General features: G+C 35.3%; 1 protein-coding gene across 1 annotated transcript in view; it reads right to left on the bottom strand.

The window, feature by feature from the left end:
• Nucleotides 1–24,507, bottom strand: part of KPNA4 (karyopherin subunit alpha 4) — a 59,011-nt gene that overhangs the window by 23,021 nt on the left and 11,483 nt on the right. Inside the window, exons 2-6 of the mRNA XM_069472994.1 lie at nt 4,396–4,440; nt 3,408–3,497; nt 3,261–3,290; nt 3,118–3,170; nt 236–331 (exon numbers count right to left, since the gene is read on the bottom strand). Coding sequence (XP_069329095.1) covers nt 236–331; nt 3,118–3,170; nt 3,261–3,290; nt 3,408–3,497; nt 4,396–4,440 — 314 coding nt within the window. The remainder of the gene's footprint in view (nt 1–235; nt 332–3,117; nt 3,171–3,260; nt 3,291–3,407; nt 3,498–4,395; nt 4,441–24,507) is intronic.

The following is a 24,507-nucleotide window of genomic DNA, read 5'->3' as shown; positions in this document are numbered from 1 at the left end:
AAAATTAGTTCCTGCTGATTTCAAAGCTTAAAGTTAAATGTATCATTCTCAAGTTCCTCTTTGGCCTTTACCTTCATCTGCTGGCATTAACACACCTTGCAGTGTTTATCATTTTGACTTTTCACCTGCATCCAATAGGCCCTTTCATTTTTCTTTAAAGATCAAGCTAACCACTAGAAAATATGGCCCTCTCCAGCATATACTTTGCAAATTTTTAAAGAAATAATATACTTACTTGTCATCTCTTTCAAGACAATGGACTAAAATAGGCAATATTCCAGATTTTATTAAGTCATCAATTGGTGGATTTCGATCACTGGACAAAAGCTTCCTATAAGAGATATAAATATCCCTTGTGAAACCTAATGACATACAATAGCATAATTAAATTTAAATTCACATTTGACCTGGATACTATCATAAGTCTGAATATTCGGCACAAATACCCTCTCTGAAAGTTACTTTTTATAACTTATATAATGCAACCTCTTCTCTAATTATAAAAAGATTAATTTATAAATTAAATTTAAAGATGACCAATAATTAGAAAAATGATAGCCATGAACCACTTTATCAGTTTTATCAATACAATAATATTATTCCCTCAATAAATTCCTGAAGACAACTTATAAAAAGACAACTGAATGTTTTATGTGTTACTTTTGGACTTAATTTTGAGCTCAAAGGAAAAAGTGGGTAGACTTCTTCAAAATAGCATTTGTCTTGTTAAGAAAGGAATTAAGAGGTCACCAAAATATTCAAAATTATTCATACAAGGTCACAACAAAGTCAAAGGACAAAAGCTGGTAGGCTGCTGGCATATGTTTACAGGTGGTACTAGTACTTAATTCTTCATAATATTTTACACACTAAATTACAGATCAAAAACATCCAAAAACATTCTTATCTTAGCAATTAAAGAGAAATAAAATAAGCACAATAAAACACAGGAAAAGATCCAAAAAGATGCTAGAGATATTGAGGTGAACAAGACAGACACATCCCTGCTCTCATGGAGCTTATAGGATAAAAACAAAACAAAACAAAACCTAGTGCCCATTTTTACATGTGGAAGACTGTAGGTTTAGCTGATAAATCCTCTGTGTGGCCTAACACAAATCTTCACCTACCGCAATCTCCTGCATTACTGTATAAAGGCAATGTTTAATAAAGTTTAATCAGATCATTGCCCTATATAAACTAGGTAATAGTTGCTTGTTTACTATTTTATCAATGCAAACTCCTTGACCTAGCTTTAAACTGCTCTACAAGTTGGCTCCTTCTCACCCAACAAATCATATTCTGTATAACTCAACAATAGGTCAGTTGTCTGTCATACCATTTAAATCTTATTTCTATCCTTCATATCCTACTCTCTTCACTTGGAATGCCCCATCCTCCATTCAAACTATTCAAAGTCCATTTCAAGTTCTATGCTTTACACAATACCAATCTTTGAATTCCAAGAATATTTTTACATAGCATAGTCCTATATCTGCCATTGGGTATCACTACTTTTTTTACAATATAGTTTTGCCTTCCCAATTAGAGCCTAAACTTCTTAAAGAGAAAGAAGTATATCACATGATACTTTCACAGTATTTTCCATAGCACATGGCACAGTGTTTAGCAACAAGTGGAAATAAAAAACACTTATAAAGAAAATTTTCTTACTGCTTCACTGAGGACATTTTTAAAAGAGAAATGGTTTTTATTTTTTGAGTGCATAATGGTGAAGAATACAGTATCTACAAAATATAACATCAGTTTGGTGCCACTGTCTTGATTTGTGCTAAGGTGTCAGTAGTTTTACTCATACTTGCATTTTTTTTTTTTTTTTGGGCAACATCAATGTAAAGGTTAACACAGTGAAAAAAACCAAATAAATTCTTAGAAATATCATGAAAATCAGTTTGTTCTTGCATATCGCTGGTATTGTCTCAGAATCTCTCAGGGACCCATGGATTATACTTTGAGAACCTCTGTCTTAGGGGCAATGGGCTTTAATTTTCTTACAGAACTCATGTTGAGAAGAGTTGTCCCCAAACTCTCAATTATTCAATTGACAATAGTGAGCATAATCAATTTCTTAATCGTTCTTCCTGTAGCCATTAATGTGTCATTTTGAGATATGAATGGTTCTCTGATTTCCTGCCTACATAATAAAGTCTTCTTTAAGAAGTTCTTTTATCTATGGTACACAACCCTGTAATTCTATAATTTCTCTATCTATTCTAGGTTATTTAAGGTGAATACACAAAAGCAGAAAAATCTAATAAATATAAAAGGGATTCATGCACTGGATATTAGGTGGACCTATAAACTCTTTTTTCACTTTGAAATGCCATAGCTAGGATCAATTGCTTAATTGTCTCTTCCCACTGATAATCACAATATTGGGTATTACTCTTACAATCATACATATACAAAAGCAACTATACTATACTGTATTATGATACAATCATGTCTTCTCCAACCTATTTGTTAATATAAAGGTCTCAGCAATAAGTTTTTCTGGCTCTTCTAGTAAAATGAGAGCATAAGTTTCATAATAGAAATGTGCAAAACAACTCGGTATTTCCTACCCAGAAAGACACTGGGAGTATATGCACCCCTAAATCTTAATGTGTGTTTGTCTATACACTGATGTAGTAACTTACATTTCTTGATTTATTGTTTGATCAATATGAGGACTGTCAGAAGAATTAGCTACCTGATAAGGATTTACAAAATTAAACCTATTAATTAGTGAAAAGTAAAGCGTTATAATGTTTTTCTATTAGTCCATGGCACTAATTTGTATACATTATGTATGTTAAAGCCTCAGTGTATTTAAAGTATACACTTTTAGCTCAAAAAATTTGAGTTTAAAATACACTGTAATAAAATACAGTTCAGTATATTTTAAACTCACAGGAGTTTAAAAAATTGCCACCAATTTTAATACTCTAAATCAGAGAACAATTTTTTAAAATAAATTCAGTTGGTTTATGACTGTTTACTATTGTTTGCTATCAAAGTTAAATTTGATTGACAGGACTACCATATAGTAAAAACCCAAAACAGAACCCCTGTGTAAGTTATAAAATTTAATTATGTCCTCAATTTTTAACTTACCTAGCAGCTTGAACTGCACTTAATTGAATTCCTTGGTTATCACTTGAAGCATTCTATAAAAAATAAAACAATTTATGATGCAGATACACAATAATAGTGTTGAGAAATACAAATGGAGAGGGAAAGAAAAAAACCCAACTTACTTGAACAATAGCTTCTAGAGAGGTATTTTGCTGGGAAAAAAGTTAAAGAGAAAAAAAAACCTAAGTTAAAAGGTCACTTTAAAATTCTGTATTTATGTGAAATTTTTCACTGGTAGTTTTAAAGTTACCAGAATAATAATAACTTACCACTCTATAATCGCCATCTATATCAGAGTCTTCACAGATATCTTCATGTGGTACATTCCTTCTCTTTAAGAGATGTTCATCTCTTTTATTCTTTAAAAAAATCAAAGAATTTCAATTTAAAAAAAATCTAAATACTTTCATAAAAAAGTTAGGCAATCATGTGCCTACAAACTGAAATATAAAGTGCCTTTTAAAATTAAAATTCAAATGCAAAAAAAAAAACAAAAAACAAAATTGTGAACTGAACACTTAAGCAACACTAATTTGAGTCCCAAACCCCAAGTATTACATTTTTAATGACCCGTGAACTATGTAAAAAGAAACAAAACAAAAACAAAAGTTTGACTGAAAAAGAGAGTGTACAGTTTAAGCCAGAACCAAACACACATATTTATTTGAAAGTACTAAACCATTTTACACATCATCTGGGAGCTTCTCTTTATCACCTAAAAGCAAAGTCAAAGCAAAAGTTGGGCAGTTCAAAATTAGATAAAAACAATGCCTGACAAAAATCAAGGGCCATTTGAATTTCACTTAAAATGTCTGGGGCAAATTTACAGATATATTCTCAATTATAACCAACTTGAAAAGTTGATGAAATTTGTAAGTAACAAGTTCTTTTCGGGGCATAACTACTGGCCATTAATAGCATAACTATTCAGTATAATTGTATCTCTATGGCTTATACTTTATAAAAATCATTAAAAATTACAAAAGAAAAAATAATCAGTAAGTTGTTTATATCTGTTTTTGGATAATGGACAAGTTGTATTCTGCCAACCTCAAAAGCTTGTCCAATTTAATCAAAATCTCTTCTTTTTCAAAAGAAAAAGAAATGTTAAGCAGTTGAGATTTTAAAAGCTTAACTATATTCAGTAAATAAAACAGTTTACACATTTTACATAAAATATTATATTTGGTATTTTGTATATATTCTATAATGTTGCTAAAATTATGCCTGGAAGTACCCAATATTAATCAGACTCACCTTCCTTAATTCAACTACAACTTCATTCCGTTGTCTTCTCATAGTCTACAAAAAAATTACAAATATTTTAAATATCATTTCAAATTCCTTCACTCAGAGAAAACCACTAGTAACATTCTAATGTACAAGCTAATCTTTTCTTCTAGTCATATGTAGGTAAAGTCATATTTTACTTATAATAAAGATTAATCATACTATACAGATGATTTTCTACCTTCACTTCACATTTCAAATTCCAAAACATTGAAAATGTCCTTGAAATTATCAGTAAATCTTTTTTTTTTTTTTTTTTTTTTCTTTTGAGACAGAGTCTCACTCTGTTGCCCGGGCTAGAGTGCCATGGCATCAGCCTAGCTCACAGCAACCTCAAACTCCTGGGCTTAAGGGATCCTCCTGCCTCAGCCTCCCGAGTAGCTGGGACTACAGGCATGTGCCACCATGCCCAGCTGATTTTTTCCATATATATTTTAGCTGTCCAGCTAATTTCTTTCTGTATTTTTTTTAGTAGAGACAGGGTCTCGCTCTTGCTCAGGCTGGTCTCAAACTCCTGAGCTCAAGCAATCCACCCGCCTCGGCCTCCCAGAGTGCTAGGATTACAGGCATGAGCAACTGCGCCCGGCCTAGTAAATCTATAATATTTGATATATTATAAAAACTGTAATATCTGTATTTATAATACAAAGGTATAAAGAATAAAAGAGCCTATAATCTTGCTCCTCATATGAATGAACCAATGACATTCTAAAAAGTAACATATAATACGAGGTTAGTAACTCCAACTGCTATAAAAAAAACACTATTAGATTTACTATGAGTTGGACACACATATAATATCTATTCTGTTCCTCACCTTATTTTGGTTTAATTTGTTTATATACCTTATAGATCTTCCACGAACACATCTATTTCATTCTTTCTAATGACCACATAACTATTTTATCACATACTGTGACCATTCTCTTATTTTTAAATATGTTTTCTCTTTTTTTTTTTTTTTTTTTTTTTGAGACAGAGTCTCACCCTGTTGCCCAGGCTAGAGTGAGTGCCGTGGCGTCAGCCTAGCTCACAGCAACCTCAAACTCCTGAGCTCAAGCGATCCTCCTGTCTCAGCCTCCCGAGTAGCTGGGACTACAGGCATGCACCACCATGCCCGGCTAATTTTTTCTATATATATTTTTAGCTGTCCATATAATTTCTTTCTATTTTTAGTAGAGGTGGGGTCTCGCTCTTGCTCAGGCTGGTCTCGAACTCCTGAGCTCAAACGATCCGCCCACCTCGGCCTCCCAGAGTGCTAGGATTACAGGTGTGAGCCACCGCGCCCGGCCTGTTTTCTCATTTTTAAGTTACCTACTGCATGAAAACATGCTCACTGTAAAACATTCAAATATTTAGAAATAATACAAATTCAAGCTGTTTCTTCATATAGTTTCACATCATTCTAATGACTGCATATGCCACGACATACTAAATAGAAATAGCAACAAGTCACAAAGTAATTTAGATGTCTGATAAATATCTCAAACTTATATTCAACACTGAACTTTTGATTTTTAACAAACACACTCCACTCCTATCTCAGCAAATGTCAATTTGTGCAGTTGCACAGACCAAAAACCCTGGAGCCATCCTTGATTGTTTTTCTCTCACATTATTCATTCAATCTGTTAACAAATCCTGTTGCCTTAACCTTCAAAACATATCCAAAATCCAAACACATATCACTGTCTCCTTTGCCACTACTCTGGTCTAACTCACCATTATCTCTTACCTAGATAATGTCAAAAGCCTCATAACTTGTAATCCTCCTGCTCTTGCCCTCCCCCTCTTCCTCCCCAGCGTATTCTTACCACAGCAACCAGAGTAAAACTCACAGGGAGTCTTATTTTTTATGTGACACGGACTTTTTTGGCAACCTGGTATAATCGACACCTTTTCAGAGAGTGTTTATAAATACACAAAAGAAACACAAAGATTACAAAGGAAACGAATTATATTGACATATAATTATCAAAAATGCATAACTATGAAAAACCAAATTGTAATATATGAGCATCTTTATTATTACATCTTTACTATTAAATAGGATCTAGCAGTGGGTATAATAACTACAATTTCAAAATAACCATAAATGGTTATTTCAGGATATCTGCAACAAAAATAATGTGATTTTTATTGACAGTGACAAAGTCACAGGTAACTAATACTGCTGTGGTTTATTGGTTATATTATTAAGTAAAGGAAATAACTGCTTCAATTAGAAGTTAATGAAAATAAAAGATGTAATTTTTTTCTAAGTTCTCAGGTTCTCCTGAATTCTACCGATAGACTCTGAGGGAGGAAACGTCCAAGGAGTCAGTAAAGCCTTCTAAAAAGTCAGTTAAACCTTATCACTACTCCCCTGTTCAAAACCACCTGGGCTCGGCACTTCAGAGTCAAAGCCCAGACTTCATAGTAGCTTAAGTCCAGTCAAATCTTCCCACTGCATCCCCTCCCCAATTACCACCACTTAAACCAGGGGTGGGGAACTTTTTCATGTTGGAAGCCCACGTTAATTTAGCTGTTATCAAACATAGCTGCATTCACGAAACATCAATTAGATATACTTAAAAATGTCCATTATTTTGTAAAAAATCTAACTGCTATGTACTTAATAATTTCGAAAACTGAAAACTATTTGCTAATTGTAAAGTTAACTAACCTTTTAATGACTTTGTTTTGTCTGCTTTTTATCGGAAACTATTTGAATATTTGGTTGCAGCAAGGAGTTCACAGTTTCAGTTGATCCTCTATATGGGTATCAGTCATTTGTGACCTTGATTTGGGTTAGGTAGAAGAATGTCAATTCGTAGCAATAAGTGGTTGAAAAGCAAGAAAGCAATTTTTGGGCATGTTGCCAAAGGCATGGGTATTCTGCATTTTTCCATATTTCAATTGGATCTTTCTTAGCATCAAACAATGACTTGAAAATGTCATCTATTGAGAGCTCAATCAATTCCATCTGTAATTCTTTAGGTGCCTTGGTGATATCAACTAGGTGATGCTGAAATGCTAATTTGAGTGTGATGTCATGATTCACAAAGTCAGTGAAACTTTCATTATGTTCTCCAATTAACAGATCTATAAACGTATTCTTCAAATGATTCGCCTATATCATCCTGCTCATCAGTGACCTTTGCTAACTGGGGAAAATGTTCATCCGAAATTTCCTTTAGAAGAAAAAGTGGTATGAAAAAAAGATAACTTTTTTCAAAATGCTTGGATTTTGTTGCTACATATCATATACAGACTTAGTTTAAGCTTGCAAAGACATATTCAAGTCATTCTGATTTGACATCATACAGAAATGCTGCATTCCCATAGAGATCTTCTTTTAATAATTCACATTGCTGATTCTGTTCTTCATAAAATTTAACTATCTGTTCTTGCAGAGAGAAAATTTTGGCTAACACCTGTCCTTGCAATAGCTAATGCACTTTAAGAATATGGCAAATTCACACTGAATACCTCATCATTCAACTTTAGCTTATTACAAAACTGATGATGCCATGTTGCATTTGCACAACTATAGCTAACAATACTTATAACTTGTTGCAAAATGTCACTTAAAATAGTAGCTTTAGCACAGAGATTTCGCTGGTACAGTGAAAAGAAATGAGAGCAGCTGGATCTGTTAATACTTTTTTTAATCTGTGCAATAAACCCTTCATGTTTTCCTGTCATGGAAGGTGCACCAACTGTACATACACTCACTAAATTTACCAAATTCAGTCCAACTTCATGACATTTATCTTGAAAGTTATTGAAGATACCTACTCTGTGTTCTGTTCCCAGGAGTGTCCAAGCAAGTAACTCTTTATAGCAAAGAAAATCTTCTGTTATGATCCAAATGAAGTATAAAACCTGCACCGAGTAAGCACCATCAGTTGATTCATCTAAAGCAAATGAATAATATATATTTTCCTTTTGAAGTACTGCATGAAGTTTTTCTGTTAAGTTGAAGGCTAATTCATGCTGCCAATCAGTTATGGTTCACCTTAAAAGAGGCAGCTGTTTGTACTTTGAAACATTATCAGGGTCTAAATGAGCCTACGACTTTGACAATGCATTCTTTCACAATTTCTGTATCACTGAACGGCTTCTCTTTTTTCCCCAAGTATATAAGCTACTTAAAAGTTGCTTCAGAGGCATTATTTCCAGGTCTTATTGCTGCTTGAAAGAATTGTCTTTGCTTTTGCTTTTCATCTTTTAATTTCTGTAATGGAAACTTTTGTGCCTCTCCCTCCAATTTCAAATATTTGTGGTCCTTATGAGTGTTATAATGCTGATGAGCATTGAATTTCTTTAATGTTGATACTGCAGTATTACAAAGCAAGCAAATCATCTTATCTTTAACAGAAACAAGATAATATTGTAATTACCAATCCTCATTAAAAAAAAATCTGTTTTCTTCCTTCAGCATTCTCTTGGTCTTCTTTGACATGATGGGCTGTTAAGTAGACAGAATTAAAAAATGCTGTCGAGCTATGCAACTATTCACAAATTTCACTTCAAACAGAAACACAGTGCACTGCTGTCAAAAGCTGGTAAGAGACTGGCATACTTGAGCCCCATAAACTCTTGCCAGCCAGCCTCATGAAGTCGTGGCACCAGTCAGGTGGGGGAAGTTAGAACTAAATTGGGGAAAGCTATAGTAGAACTAAATCATGAGGGTAGCAGTATCAATTTAGCCCTTGGGGCTTACTAATGTTCTAACTGTGCTGGTCAATCTGGGAGGATTATTTCATTGGAACTTATTTTATTCTTTGGTATTTTAACTATGTTCATTTTAAAAATAAAAATATAAAAGATGAACAAAAATGTATTAATAAAAAAGAAAAGGATTTGTTCTGTAAAATATGGATTCAGTCAAAAGGCCACAGGTTCCCCATCCCTGCCTTGGACCTCAGCATCTATCATTATCTTTATTCATTCTGCTATATGCACACTACCTTTGCTATTTCTCTAATACACTGGAATTTCTCTTGCCACAAGGCCTTAACTAATATACTATACAGCATCTCCTTAGAAGATGGACTCCAGAGTCAAACTGCTTGAGTTCAATTTTTTTAGCCATACCATACTACTTACCAGCTCTCTGCACCCTCAGTTCCCTCATCTATGTAATGAGGACAGCAAAAATTCTTACAATAATTCTATGAAGTAGATATTAAGTAAGTTAATATATGTAAGTACTTTAACAGTTCCTGGCAGATAGCAGTATATGTGTTAGCTTATTATTATTATTACTGTTACTACTATTTCCTCAGGCCGGAATGCTCTTCCCCTACTACCTGCAGTGCTCAGTCTGTCACCTCTATGGTGATGTTTTCCCCTTCCTGACCATCCATCAATTCTCCATCCAGGTACTCTCTCTTCCCTTGCCTTATTTTTTTCCCATACCATTTATCACATGCTAATATACTATATAATTTTATTTGCTTATTGGTACTCCTTCCACTAAGAATATAAGTTCTCTATATAAGGGATAACATAAGGAATAACTATTATTCCTTCTTAAAATGTTTTGGCTAATCTTGCTTGTACAGAAATCTTTATCTCTTTTTTTTTTTTTTTAATTTTTATTTTTTCATAGAGACAGGGTCTCCCTATGTTGCCCAGGTTGGTCTGGAACTCTTGGGCTCAAGCAATCCTCCTACCTTAGCCTCCCAAAGTGCTGGGATTACAGGCATGAGCTACCACGCTGGCCTAGCTCAATTTTTGACCAGATCTATTCATTCTATCTTTGCTTAAGTGAAGCTTTGGTACAGATACGGATTTTTAAAATATTAAGACTCAATTTAAAAAATGCTAATAGGCTGCAAGATGAATAAAAATAATTAGCTAAGCACTACAATAATAGCTTTAACATCCACCCTTTCTCATTTAATCATTAGAGCTTTATGAGGTAAGAAGAAAAAGGCTTTATTTATTTTTACAAATAAGAAAACTGAGGCACAGAGAAGTTAAATTACTTGCCCAACACTGGCCAGAATTAGAACCCAGACAGTCTCATACAGAGCCACTTAACTACTAAGCCATATGTTTCCCACACGTTGGGAAGTCAATAGTGTTCAACTCAATTTGAGAGCCTATGGTTCACACTAAAGCAAAAGTACTATTACCAAGACAATGAGCTTTGTATAGTATCACAGTATATCAATAAATGACTCATAGTAAGCAACAAAAAACTACGTCCTAAGTCTCGCACACAGAAAATATCTGGAACACGTATTCCTTAAATGACTACTAATTAAATAAGGTACAGTTCTGATGGAAAGAAGTATTTCTAATCTAAGAAAAGTTTTTATTATTAGCCACTCCATCTAAAGCAGCAGGATTGAGGTTTAATGGGCTTTAACTTCTTTTCATTAGAGAAAATAAATAAATAAATCCAAAACAATTATATACTGCATATTTACATAAATGTTCTGTTTGTTGCAAAAAAATTTCCCCTCATTATGTCACTTATTTATTAAATCTAGAGTTTCTGATAATTTGCAACTACTAATAAAGGATTTATCAAACCAATTTAACACCGTAGTAATAATATGACCAGGGCCATTATTACCCAAATAAACTCTTTGCAAAATAAGAGATTTAACAATCTCTTTATTATAGAGCAAGAGTTCTTTCCTCCAAGGTAAAGAGAAAACTGTGAATGAATTGGTATAAATACACCCCATGCAACTCAGCCTGGTAGCATCTGCCCATGTTTTTTACTGCAAAAACTGAATGCCTTAAAAGTAGTATTAGACATTTTCAAGTCATCAGCTCAATTCAGATCAAGGACTTTTATTTCCCTGGGATCTCATGAAAGGGGTATATAAGGTGGCTTATTTTTCTATGTCTGCCCTCAGAGAGGCAGCTTTGTATACTCCATGCAAATATAATAGTTGTGAATTCACATGACTTACACTGATGTGGTAAGCAGCACTGTCAATTAGAATTCCAACAAGCTGCCAAACTGGCCAAAGGCTTATTTATAGGCCAAGAGCTATCTAAAGGACAAAGGCTACAAATGGGTGGGCGGGGGTTGGGTGGGTAGAATTTAGGGAGATCACCTAGATTTTTTTATATTTCTTTGCCTGTCATACAGTTATAAAATTATAAATTCAGGCAAAAGGGGATAAGAAATTGCCAAAAAATTTCAATGTAGTGAATCTTACAAAAAACAAAATACTTTTTCTATCTAAAAGGAGTACAGTTTTTGTATTTAACATGTGTCCATTGCTGTGCTAGTTGTTAGGAATTAGACATTTTTCCTGCTCTAATACGGTGCAGGGTCTAGTACTTTCTTTTCAATTAATGGCTATTTAATTATCAATTAGTGGCTATGTCATTACTGCTAATTTTCAAGTCAGTCTTACCAATGCATGTTTTTTTTTTTTTTCCTTAAACTCTGAAAATTGCTGGGCAACAGTGGCTCAAGCCTGTAATTCCACCATTCGGGATGCTGAGGTGGGAGGATCACTTGAGGCCAGGAGTTTGAGACCAGCATGGGCAACATAGCAAGATCTGAACTCTACAAGAAAATTAAAAAATCAGCCAGGTGTGGTGGCATTTGCCTGTAGTCTCAGCTACTTGGGAGGCCGAGGCAGGAGGACTGCTTGAGCCCAGGAGTTCAAGGCTGCGGTAAGCTACGATCGTCCCTCTGCACTCCAGCCTGGGAGGTGGGGGAGCCATGTCAGAATAAGATTCCATCTCTTAAAAACAAACAAAAAAAAACCCTAAAAATTATTCATTTAAGAAATGATGAGTTATATAATTTTGTATATTATACAAAATTTGGATATTTTATTTTACATTTTCTTGAGCAAAAAAAGAGTAAGGAATATAATGCTTTGATTTTATTTCATCTAGCCTTTCATTCATACGTTAGGAAGGTTATTAGGTGATTACACTAAAAAAAGAAAAAAAGAAAGAAAAGAAAAGAAAAGAAAACAAAAATTTACTAGCCTGGGCAACATAGCAAGACCCTGTCTCTACAGAAATTTTTTTCAAAGTTAGCTAGGTTTGGTGGCACATGCCTATTGTCCCAGCCACTAGGGAGGCTGAGGTGGGAGGATTGCTTGAGCCCAGGAGTTTGAGGTTGCAGTGAGCTATAATAGGGCCACTGTACTCCTCCCTGGGCAACAGAATGAGACCTTGTCTCAAAAAAAAAAAAAAAAAAAAAAAAAAAAGGAAAGGAAAGGAAAGGAAAGAAAAAAAAGAAACGAAAAGAGAAGAAGGAAGGAAGGGAGGGAAGGAGAGAGGGAAAAGAATTTAAAAAATTAAACAGGCATGCAAGATCTTTTATGTGGTGAATGGATCTTTTATGTGATAATGGGTTGCAAAACTCTGTACTAAATATTGTTGAATTGTACACTTAAAGTTGGTAAATTTTATGATAAGTAAATTATTTCAATAGTTTTTAAAAAGTTATATATACATTCACACATATACACATATGCCTTTCCTTCCCCAGCATGGGTTAATATTATTATTGCTATTTAGATCCTGCTGGAAAGCCATTTATTCGCTCATTTATTAATCACCTGTTTGCCAAGCACTAGAAATACAAAGATGGACCAGACACAGCATGTCTAAGCCCTTATGGAGGTAGCACTCATAACACAGAAATATAATTTAATAAAATAGTAAGAAGGCCCAACCAACATTTAGCAAATATTTGGTGCCAAACACCATTCTAAACACGTTACTTGATTTTACTCATTTAATAAATGTGTTATAACATGCACACAAGGTACTCTGACAGTACAGAAGGTAGGTGCTAAAGATGATATGTAAGCTCAGTTTTCAAGACTGAATACATTTAGAGAAAGGCATGCCAGGTAGAAAACATAGAATATACAAAAGAGAGAACTATAAAAGATGGCATGTGCAGAATCTGCTGAAGAATGTCAGAAGCCAGAAATGAACAAGTACGCAAGGAGCCAAATCAATCATGTCACAAAAAGCTAAGCTATACTATTCGGAGAAAAGTGAGCTTACTGGGTGTTTTCAACTCAAATGATCATTCCAACACAAACATACTTGATAGGTACAATGGTTATTCAACCCAATTAACACGGTAAACCAAAAACTAAAAATACCATAATTACAAAAGTATGTTTTCCCATTCCTTTCCTATTTCTCTCTCCTTTCATCTCCACTTGCTGTTTTCTCCAGCAGCAGCCATCATCATGCCTTTGCCAAATAGTATGTATGTTGGCACATTGTATGTGATTAGTAAATAAATTCTGAGTTTTAAATTTATGACAATAAAATAGAAATTTAAAATGTCTAATAATATTAAATGCTTACTAAAGTGGGTCAATAATATCTACTAAGGGTAAAAACCCTTATTCTAATCCTTCATTTAGAAAAGTTCATTTAAGGAATAAGTTTAGTTCTGATTTTCAAACTATAGATTAAATTCTCAGAGACAGTACTTATTAACAGTATCACAGAAAAGTTCTGAAGTTATGCTAGTTATGGGCAAAAAAGCCTTCATAAGCAGAATCAAGTTCTTATCTCTCTTTAGCAAGTGAAAAGATTAATGGAGACTGAGTATAAGTAAAGAGAAGTTTGAAAATAAATTCAGTGTAGGAGGCCAGATTTAATTTAGGCAAGGTATTGGAGCAATTTTAAGAAATAATTCTAGTCTACAGATACCATATTTTAAAATGATCCATATCTTAATTATAAGTATTGAAACTTATTAGTACAAAATGTAATTTTAAAAATCACAAAAATGTAAGAAACTTAACAGTTGGTAAATCCAAGGAATGGGATTACAGTAGACTTTCACTATCTTCCCAACATTCAAACAACAGGGAAATATATTAAACTAAAAAGTTATACATGTCTATTTTGAAAAGTAACAAAATAAAGGTAAGAAGGAGAAAATATGAATTCCCAGAGTTTTCCATATTCACCTATCTTGTACAAGAGGTTACATATGGTAGAGGAGAAAAATAAATGCACATATCCCCCTCCCAAAATGGTTGGTTTATTGTATATGGTTACACTAATCTATTAGTATATGTCTATCAGTCCCAGCTCTACCTTTAATTAATAAGATGTTAGGCAAGTTACCACCTTTATGGGCATTAATTTCCTCATCTGTAAAGAAAATTCAACAGATTTCTAAGTCCATGCCTCAAATATATCAATTTTATCAACTTCAAAAAACCATGTTACAAAACATTCAACTGCCATTTGTAAAGGCTATCATGCAAGGCAATGTAGTTTCTATGGCAAGAGTGATAAAAAAGTCATGGCTCAAAATTACAAACAATAAAGAGCTATTTTGTGGCTCTGGTATAGTTACTCTGTTTTTACATCCTGCACTTTTCTTGCCTTAAATTATGCTGTAATGACAAAAAGACATGGAAATCATTGACCTTTCAATAGCTGGTTTTGGTAGCAGAGATAATTACCAAATGAACTATGAGTGGCATGTGCATGCACATTGGCAAAGAGATAGTACTTGACAGGGAAAGAAAAAAGGTTAGAAGTGACCATAGGTTTGGCGAGATGACATATAACCTCTCAGGGATGGTAAATGCTGCAAGATAAACTTTCAGAATCACTTATAGAAAGTGACTGAGGACAACATATAAAGTAATTTATTATACTAAAGAAATGCATATTTAAGTTTTTTATGAGCATAAGGGAAGGTACTCTAGGATGAGTAGATATAAAGGGATTGATCAAATGCTGCCAAGAATGATCACTTCTCTTCAAACTGGGTCCTTAAGAGAAGAAATAAAATTTCAGGAATTGTTTGAATGACTGGTTGAAGAAAACTCAACTCATAGGAAAAGACACTAGGAAAAACTAATGAGGAAGAGTAAGAGATGAAATGAGATACAACCACATTAAGGAAGCTGATAAGAACCCAAGCTTTTACATCACTGCTTGAGCAATCTGATTTCTCTGCTGATCTGGTGTGTTCTCAAGTGAGAAATATATTTTTCCATTTATAAAACAATATCGAATTAAAATGAAATACGAAAAGCAAGAGAGATTAAGGAATGTTTTCCTTCTATGTTATAAGAACTTAATAAAGTCAAATTCAGGGTTTTTTAATAGAAGATTTAAACAAATAGCATATAGGATTTTATAGCTGGAAAAAATAGAAATCATTTGAATTATTTCATTTTACAGAGAAAGGAACTATGACCCAGTGACTTCCTCAAGAATACCAAGGCTCATATGCTGGACCCAGTACAATGTTATACTATACCACATTAGTTTTCTCTTTTTCCCTCAGTATTCACCTTCAAAATATTCTTTTAATTTTTCTTTGTGAACCTATGTTCAAAGACATCAACCTTAATAAAAAAACTTCATTAAAAGGCAAATTATTGAATTACTTTCCTAAAGTACTATTTAAAAAGCACTCTAGTTATATTCACATACTAAACAGATGTGCATATCTACACAGAAAGCCATTTATACACCTAACAAATATTTACTGACCACCTACTATATGCCACAAACTGCCTTCAGTGTTAAGGGGGTAGCATGAAACAAAATAACAAAAATCCATGTTTTTTTTTTTTTTTATTTCATGAAATTATGGGGGTACAAACATTCTGGTTTCATGTTATGACTTTGCCACATCCCAACCATGATTTGAGACGTGCCCTTCCCCCCGACAACGCTCACCCCGAGTCCATTAGTTGTGAGTTTACCCAGCCACAACCCCCATACCCCCAAAGACTATTACTACTGTGTGAGCACCTTAGTGTTGATCAGTCAGTGCCAGTTTGATGGCAAGTACAAGTGGTGCCTATTCTTCCATTATTGTGATACCTCACTTCGGAGGATAGGCTCAAGCTCTACCCAGGAAAATATAAGAGGCTCTAGGATCAGCATCGTTTCTTATAATTGAGTAGTATTCCATTGTGGTGGCTCATGCCTGTAATCCTAGCACTCTGGGAGGCAGAGGCGGGAGGACTGCTTGAGCTCAGGAGTTCGAGACCAGCCCGAGCAAGAGCAACACCCCATCTCTAACAACAACAAAAAAAAAAGTTTAAAAAAAAAAAAGTAAAATCCCTGTCTTTGTCTTCATGGCAGTTAAATTTTTGAGTAGGGAGACAATCAATAAAATTAAAATATGTAGTATGGCAGTGATTAAGTATTAGAAAAATGTAAAGTCAGGAAGGGGGATATTTTAAAGTAAAGATCTTAAGAAGGTGAGTGAGTGATCCACATGGGTAAGTGACAGAAAGTATGCAAGGTAGAGGGATTAACAAGTAAAAAAGGGCCAGACATGAAAGAAAAGGTAAGGTGTCCAGGGTAGCTAACAAGCAATGAACAAGACGAGTAGGAAATGGATGGCCAGCCATTGTAAGGATTTTGGCATTTACTCTAAGTGAGACAGGAAGCCACTAGTGGGTTTTGAGCAAAGGAGAGACAAGTTCTGACTTAAAACAGATAGAACCATTCCAGCTGCTGTGTTGGGAATACAGCATAACTGCAGTAATCCAGGTAAGAGATAATAGCTTGGACCAGAGTCATAGCAGTGGGGAATTATGAAACGTCGAGTCTGGATATATTTTGAAGGTAGAACCTATACAATTTGCTAATGGATTAGATAGAACTGTGAAAGAGAGGAGACAATAATGACTTCAAGGTCTTCGGACCAAGCAACTAAAGGATGGAAATGTCATTTATGGAGATTGGGCAGACTGAATAATTAGCAGGTTCTGTGGGTAGTATTACTTTTGAACATGCTAAGTTTAAGATGCTTACACACATCAAAATGAGATTTCGAGTGGTCAACTGAATCTAGAGTTCAAGAAAGAGGTTAGGACTAAAAATATCAATTTAGAAAGTTGTCAGTATAGAAATGGCATTTAAAACCAGGTCACCTGATGAGATTATCTATGGAGTGAGCATAACCCTAGGCACTACAAAACAAGAGGTAGAAGACTAAGAAGTAACAGTCAGTGAGACAAAAGGCCGTCAGGAATCTGTGTGAATTTGGAACCAAGCGTAAAAACTATTTTTCAAGGAAGTATAATTAACTATGTCAAATGAGAGTGAGGTCAAATAAGATGAGAACCAAGAACCACTGGATTACTAAATATACATTTACTTTATAAAGTAATTTAATATGGCTAATCATCATCATAGAAACAAAGGTTCCCATATTTCCCTCCCATCTACTATGAATTCTGGACTATTTTCTGTTATCATTTATTCCCATCCCTGGACATTTAATAAGCTTAAAATATCACTCAAGACTTAGAGCTTCTAATCCACATCTCATTTGCTGTGCTACAGTACTACACCTGACTAAGTTACAGAACAAAAACTGAGCTGGAGGATCTATAAAACATTAACATTTCTCCAAAGGAAAACAAAACCCATTCTCCAGCCCTTTTTTGGTCTCTTAAGCCACACTGAGAGCAGAGTCTCATTTCTGACGAGGTTGTGTTATTTCTAAGGTGGGCCTTTGACTAAATTTGCGTAAAATGGTTATAAGTGTTTCCCGCTATCAATGCAGTCAATAGAGTAGACTACGTTTTAACATATGGATTCCCAAATTAACTACCTCTATAAGATGAACTTAAAAATTTCAACTATGAAATGTCAAATATACAAAAAATAGAAATTCGTGATACCCATGTATTAATGTTATCTTGTCATATTTGCCTTATTTTTAAAAGAAATAAAAATTTTAAAGTGTTATAAATACTAATAAAATCCCACTCCATCTGAAACCATCTCTTCCCCTTCCTCCTTTTTCTGCCCAGAAGCAACCATTTTCCTGACCTTGCTTAGTTTATTTTTCATGGATGGGTGTGGTGTTTTGGGGTCTTTTTACTACATAATACCAACAATAGTTTTATATATTAAAATTTTTTACATGAATAGTACCATGCCATACACATCCTTAAAAAAAAAAAAAAGAAAAAAAAGACTTTTTCAGAGCAGTTTTTGGTTCACAGGATAGTGAACCATGTACTCCCATATATTCCCTGCCCCCACACAGACAAAGCCTCTCTTACCATCAACATCCTGTTATCAGAGTGGTACACTTGCAACAACTGATGAACCTATACTGATACATCATTATCACCCAAAGGCCATAGTTTACATTAGGGTTCACTTTTGGTGTTGCACATTCTACAGCTTTTGGCAAATGTATAATGACTTATACCCATCATTATAGTATCAAACGGTATTTTCACTGCCTTAAATATCCTCTGTGCTCTGCCTATTCATCCCTCTCTCCCATAAATCCTAGGAAACCACTGATCTTTTCACTGTCTCCACAGTTTTGCCTTTTGAAGAATATTACATAGCTGGAATCATACAGTGGGCAGCCTTTTCAGATTGGCTTCTTTCACTTAGTAATATGCATTTAAGGTTCTTCCATGTCTCTTCTTGACTTGGTAGCTCAATTCTTCTTAGCACTGAAATAATATGCCATCGCCTAGACGTACCACAGTGTATTCATTCACCTACTAAAGGACATCTTGGTTGCTTTCAAGTTTTGGCAATTATAAATAAAGCCACTTTGTGTGGATTTAAGTTTTCAATCCATTTGGGTAACTACTAAGGAGTACAACTGCTGGGGATAATATAGTAAGGTCAGTATTGTTTTTTGAGACAGGGTCTTGCTGTTGCCCAGGCTCACTGTAACCTCAAACTCCTGGGCTCAAGCAATCCTCCCACCTCAGCCTCCTGTGTAGTACTACAGGCGTGCACCATGATGCCTGGCTAACTTTTTAATTACCTTGTAGAGTTGGGGTCTCACTATGTTGCCCAGGCTGGTTTTGAACTCCTGGCCTCAAGTGATCCTCTCACCGTGGCCACCCAAAGTGCTAGGATTACAGGCATGAGCCACTGGGCCTGCGCCTGGGCCTATGTTCAGTTTCTAAGAAACTGCCAAACTGTCTTCTAAAGCGGCTGTACCATTTTGTCTTCCACTGGCAGTGAATCAGAATTCCTATAGCTCCACATCCTCAACAACATTTGGTGTTGTGTTTTGCTAATTGTAAAATATACCTAATAATTATCTTAACTATTTTAAAATTAAAGAATTTTTTAGTAGTAAGACCCACAATGCAGACTTTACCATCTTAACCATTTTTCAGTGTACAATTCAGTAATATTAAGAACAGTCATACTGTTGTGCATCCAACCTCCTTTTCATCTTGCAAAACTGAAACTCTATACCCATTAAACAAGTCCCCTTCCTCTAGCCCCTGGAAACAATCATTCTACTTTCTGTTTCCATGCATTTGACTATTCTAGGTGCCTCAGATAAGTGGAATCACACTTAAGTCTTTTTGTGATTAGCTAATTTCACTTACCATAATGCTTAAGGTTCATCCATGTTGTAACATGTACCAGAATTTCCTTTCTAAGTCCAAATAATATTCCATTGTATGTATCTATACATTTTGTTTATCCATTCATCTGTCAAAGGACTTTTGGCATCCACCTTTTTGATATCATGAATAATGCTGCTATGAACATGGTTGTACAAATATCTCTTTGAGTTCCTGCTTTCATTTCATTTGGGTATATACCTAGAAGTGCAATTGTTGAATCATATGCTAATTCTATTTTTAATTTTTTGAAGAACCACTATACTGTTTTCCATAGCAGCTGTACCATTTTACATTCTCACCAACAGTCCAAAAGGGTTTCAAATTCTTCATATCTTCATCAACACTTGTTATTTTCTGTTTTTCTTGTTTTTATAGTAAGTAGTCAATCTAATGGGTGGGAGGTGGGATCTCATTGTGGTTTTGATCTGCATCAGTAATGATTACTGATGTTGAGCATCTTTTCATGTGCTTATTGGCTACTTGAATATCCTCTTTGGAGAAACATCTATTCAAGTCCTTTGTCCATTTTAAAATAGGGTTGTTAGGGTTTTTTTGTTGAGTTTTAGGAGGTCTTTATATATTCTGCATATTAACCCCTTATCAGATATATCATTTGCAAATATTTTCTCCCATTCTGCAGGCTGCCTTTTCAATCTGTTGATTGCTTCCTTTGCTGCATAGCTTTTCAGTTTGATGTAGTCACACTTGTCTATTTTTGCTTTTATAGCGTGCTTTTAGTGTCATATCCAAGAAATCATTGCCAAGACCAATGTTACGAAACTTTCCCCATTTCTTTCCAGTTTTATAGTTTCAGATCTTATGTCTTTTATCCATTTTGAGTTAATTTTTGTAAATAAGGGTCCAACTTCATTCTCTTGCACATGAATATCAAGCTCTCCTAGCACCATTTGCTAAGGAGACTATCCTTTCCCCAATGCGTAGTCTTGATAACTTTGCCGAAGATTTTGACCATATATATAGGGGTTTGTTTTGGGCTGTCTGTTCTGTTCCATTGGTCTATATGTCTGTCTTTATGCTAGTACCATGCTGATTTGATTACAGTAGCTTTGTAATGTGTTTTGCAGTCAGAAGTGTGCCACTTCCAGCCTTGTTCTTTCTCAAGATTGTTTTGGTTATTAATCACAGTGCTTTGTGGTATGCCTTATGAATTTTAGGACTTCCTTTCCCTTTTCTTTCCCTTTCCTTTCCTCTCCTCTTCCCTTTTCCTTTTCCCCTCCCCCTCCCCCTCTCTTTCTTTCTTTCTTTCTTTCTTTCTTTCTTTCTTTCTTTCTTTCTTTCTTTCTTTCTTTCTGAGATAGGGTCTCCCTCTGTTGCCCAGGCTGGAGTGCAGTGGCCTGATCATAGCTCACTATACTCTAATTCCTGGGCTCAAGCCATGCTCCCACCTCAGCCTCCCAAGTAGCCAGGATTACAGGTGTGTGCCACCACAATTGCTACTTTTTAAAAAGTATTTTGTAGAGATGGGGTCTTGATATGGTGCTTAGGCTGGTTTCTAATGGTCTCAAGCGATCCTCCCACCTCACTTCCCATAGTGCTGGGATTAGATAAGAAATGGAAAGGTAAGACTAGAAGATGTTTTCAGGAGGGACCCAACAAAAGCAATGATTAAAAAAAAAAGGGCAGGCCGGGCGCAGTGGCTCACGCCTATAATCCTAGCACTCTGGGAGGCCGAGGCAGGCAGATCGTTTGAGCTCAGGAGTTCAAGACCAGCCTGAGCAGAATGAGACCCCGTCTCTACTAAAAAAAAAAAAATTGAAAGAAATTAGATGGACAACTAAAACTATATAGAAAGAATTAGCTGGGCCTGGTGGCGCATGCCTGTAGTCTCAGCTACTGGGGAGGCTGAGGCAGTAGGATTGCTCGAGCCCAGGAGTTTGAGGTTGCTGTGAGCTAGGCTAATGCCATGGCACTCTAGCCCAGGTAACAGAGTGAGACTCTGTCTCAAAATAAATTAATTAATTAATTAATAATAATAAAAAGCAGAACTGAATGCTACATGTGAGATGGGTTCACTTGCCTGAATCACAGATGACGTTATACGGATGAGGGAGTCACAAACTACAAAGGTAAGAATTAATTTGATCAAGTAATTTCATGTTTATATCTTCACTAGTGTTTATCCAACAAACACTTGAATGTCTGGCTAAACTGCACTGAAAGCCTGAAATGCCCAGCTAATTAAGAAATCTTGAATGCCTTTTAGAGATACTAGGAAATCACTCAGGGTTTCTGAATTGAAAAGTGAAAATAGCAATGGTGTTTTGGGAAGTTTACTAAAGCAACTGCATTTTAGCGGTTCTTACCTGGGGTGATTTTGCCACTCAGGGGACATTTGGTGATTTCTGGAGACTATTCTGGCTGTCACAACTGGGGGATAAGAAGGGAATATGCTACTGACATCTAGTAGGTAGAGGCCACAGATGCTGCCAAACATCCTACACTACACAGGACAGCCCCACTTCAACAAATTATCTGGCCCCAAACATCAATAGTGCTAAGGTTGAGAAAGTTTGCTGTATTCTGAGTTACTCTCGTGAGAACCCAAATTGTTCAAATGTTTGAAAAATGTATACAAGAAAAAGGAAACATTCCAGAAGATTAACAATAGTGAGAATATGGAAGATTATTTTACTTTTATATTTTTCTAAAAAATTTTTAAAATTATCAGGCACTACATCTAACAATCAAGAGAAAAAAATAAACCTGACTTAAAAATTCTGATTTAGTCACTAATTCTAATCTGAGTACACTCTTGTTTTCATTTTTTCTTTTTAAAAAAATTTTATTTAGTTCCCTCAAATATTTACTTAACTGCTAACTATACGCCAGGCCCTGTGATAAGAATTAAGAATATAGTGGTGTACAAAACAGACAAGGTCCTTAATCTTCAGGGAGCTTATAGTCTGATGGGAGAAACTAACATTGAGTAAATACACAAAATATCATCAGTGTTTTTAAGGAAAGCAACAGGAAGGTTTAACTTTTAACTGTTCAGGGATGGCCTCTGACTAAATGACACTGAAGTTGAGATTCAAAGGATGAGAAATAACCATGCAGGTGAAAGAAAGGTAATGGAGACAAGAGGCCTGGGGAAGGCATTCTGAGAGATCAGCATGTGTGAAGGACCTGAAAAGGAGAGGGCCACTAATGTGTTAGAGCATTAGAATTAAAAGGAAATGAACAAAAGTATAGTAACTAAGGCAAATAGTGAACTGAGAGAGGTAAAAGCAGACAGACAGGAACCAAATTTGGCAAGGCCTTGTAGGTCTCTGTAAGGAGTGTGAAACCTAAATGTGGTGGGAAGCTACTGAAGCAGAGGACAAGGGTGATTTGATTTACTTTATTTTTTAAAAGAACCACACTGATTATTTTATGAAGTGGAGAGAGACAATAGCAGAAACAAGGTAATCACTTTGGAGATGAGACAATAAAGATTTGCCCTAGATTGTAAGAGTAGAAAGTTAAAGTAAGAATGGAAGTTATATTAACTAAATAAGGTCATACTTACAGCCTTGTCTAAAAGAAACTGCTCTTTCCAGGGATGCACCTGAAGAAGCAGTCAAAGGATGCTCTTTATCATGTGATACTCTCACATTCCCCAAACCACAGCAGACTAGAGGTGGGAATTAGGAGGAAAGCACCTGTCTCAGGAAAAGCCAATCCTTAAGCAGGCCACCAGTAAAAACCATCTGCTCCAGCTTGGGCAAAGCTTATTAAGCTCAGTCAGAGTGTCTCTTAGTAATTTAACACAAAGACAAAAAAAAAAAGACTAAGAGATAATAGAAAAAATAAAACTTAGTATCTGGCTTAGCAGCTGGCAGAGCAGTACTGGGGAGATCCATGAATGCCTATCACCAAGATAATCCTACCTGAAGTACCCTGGGTAATGTGAGAACTGGTCCCTTAACTTTCCTAACATCTTATACTACTTGACCTATCTGAATAAGGGTGTGTTCCTTGCATTCATTCATTCATTCATTTAGAGGCAGGGTCTTGCTCTGTTACTCAGGCCTGAGTGCAGTGGTGTGATCACAGCTTCCTGAAGCCTCGAATGATAGGGTTCAATCCTTCCACCTCAGTCTTGTAGAGTCGGGGTCTTGCTATGTTGCCCAGGCTGGTCTCGAAGTCCTAGGCTCCAGTGATCCTCCCGCCTCCGCCTCTGAAAGTATTAGGATTACAGGCATGAGCCACTATGCCCAGCCCCTAGCATTCTTAAAATCCTAATTCAAAACAAGAACCCACTAAGGTGGAATTTTAATGCAGAAATTGAGGCTGGAAAAAATTATTAAACTTTCCTAATGGCAAACAGCTTATAAGGTGCAATCTTAGGTCCTTCTATTCTAAAAATCAAGCTTTTCCACAAATCTCATGAGAAGAGTTCTCAGACACAAAACATTTAGGATTTCCTTTTTCTTCAAATTTCTTCAAATTTAAGGTATATTATTCATTATAAATCTGAGTTTAGTAAAGAAACATAAGAAATTTACTATGACCCTAGGTCATGGTGGCTGAGTATCCCCACAGAATCACCTTAAGCCCAGGGATCTGAGAGATCTTCACTTGCTAGAATGTAAACTTCATGAGAATAGGAATTTAGCCTGTGTTATTCTTTGCTCTATCCTGACTACTTACAATAGACAGATGCTGAATAAATATTTGCTGAGCCAATGAATTCAATATAGGGAAAGGCACAATGGGAAGTCAGTGGAAAAGA

The sequence above is a fragment of the Eulemur rufifrons genome, chromosome 7, assembly GCF_041146395.1.
Source record: "Eulemur rufifrons isolate Redbay chromosome 7, OSU_ERuf_1, whole genome shotgun sequence".
NCBI lineage: Eukaryota > Metazoa > Chordata > Mammalia > Primates > Lemuridae > Eulemur > Eulemur rufifrons.
This window is presented reverse-complemented; position numbering and strand designations above follow the sequence as displayed.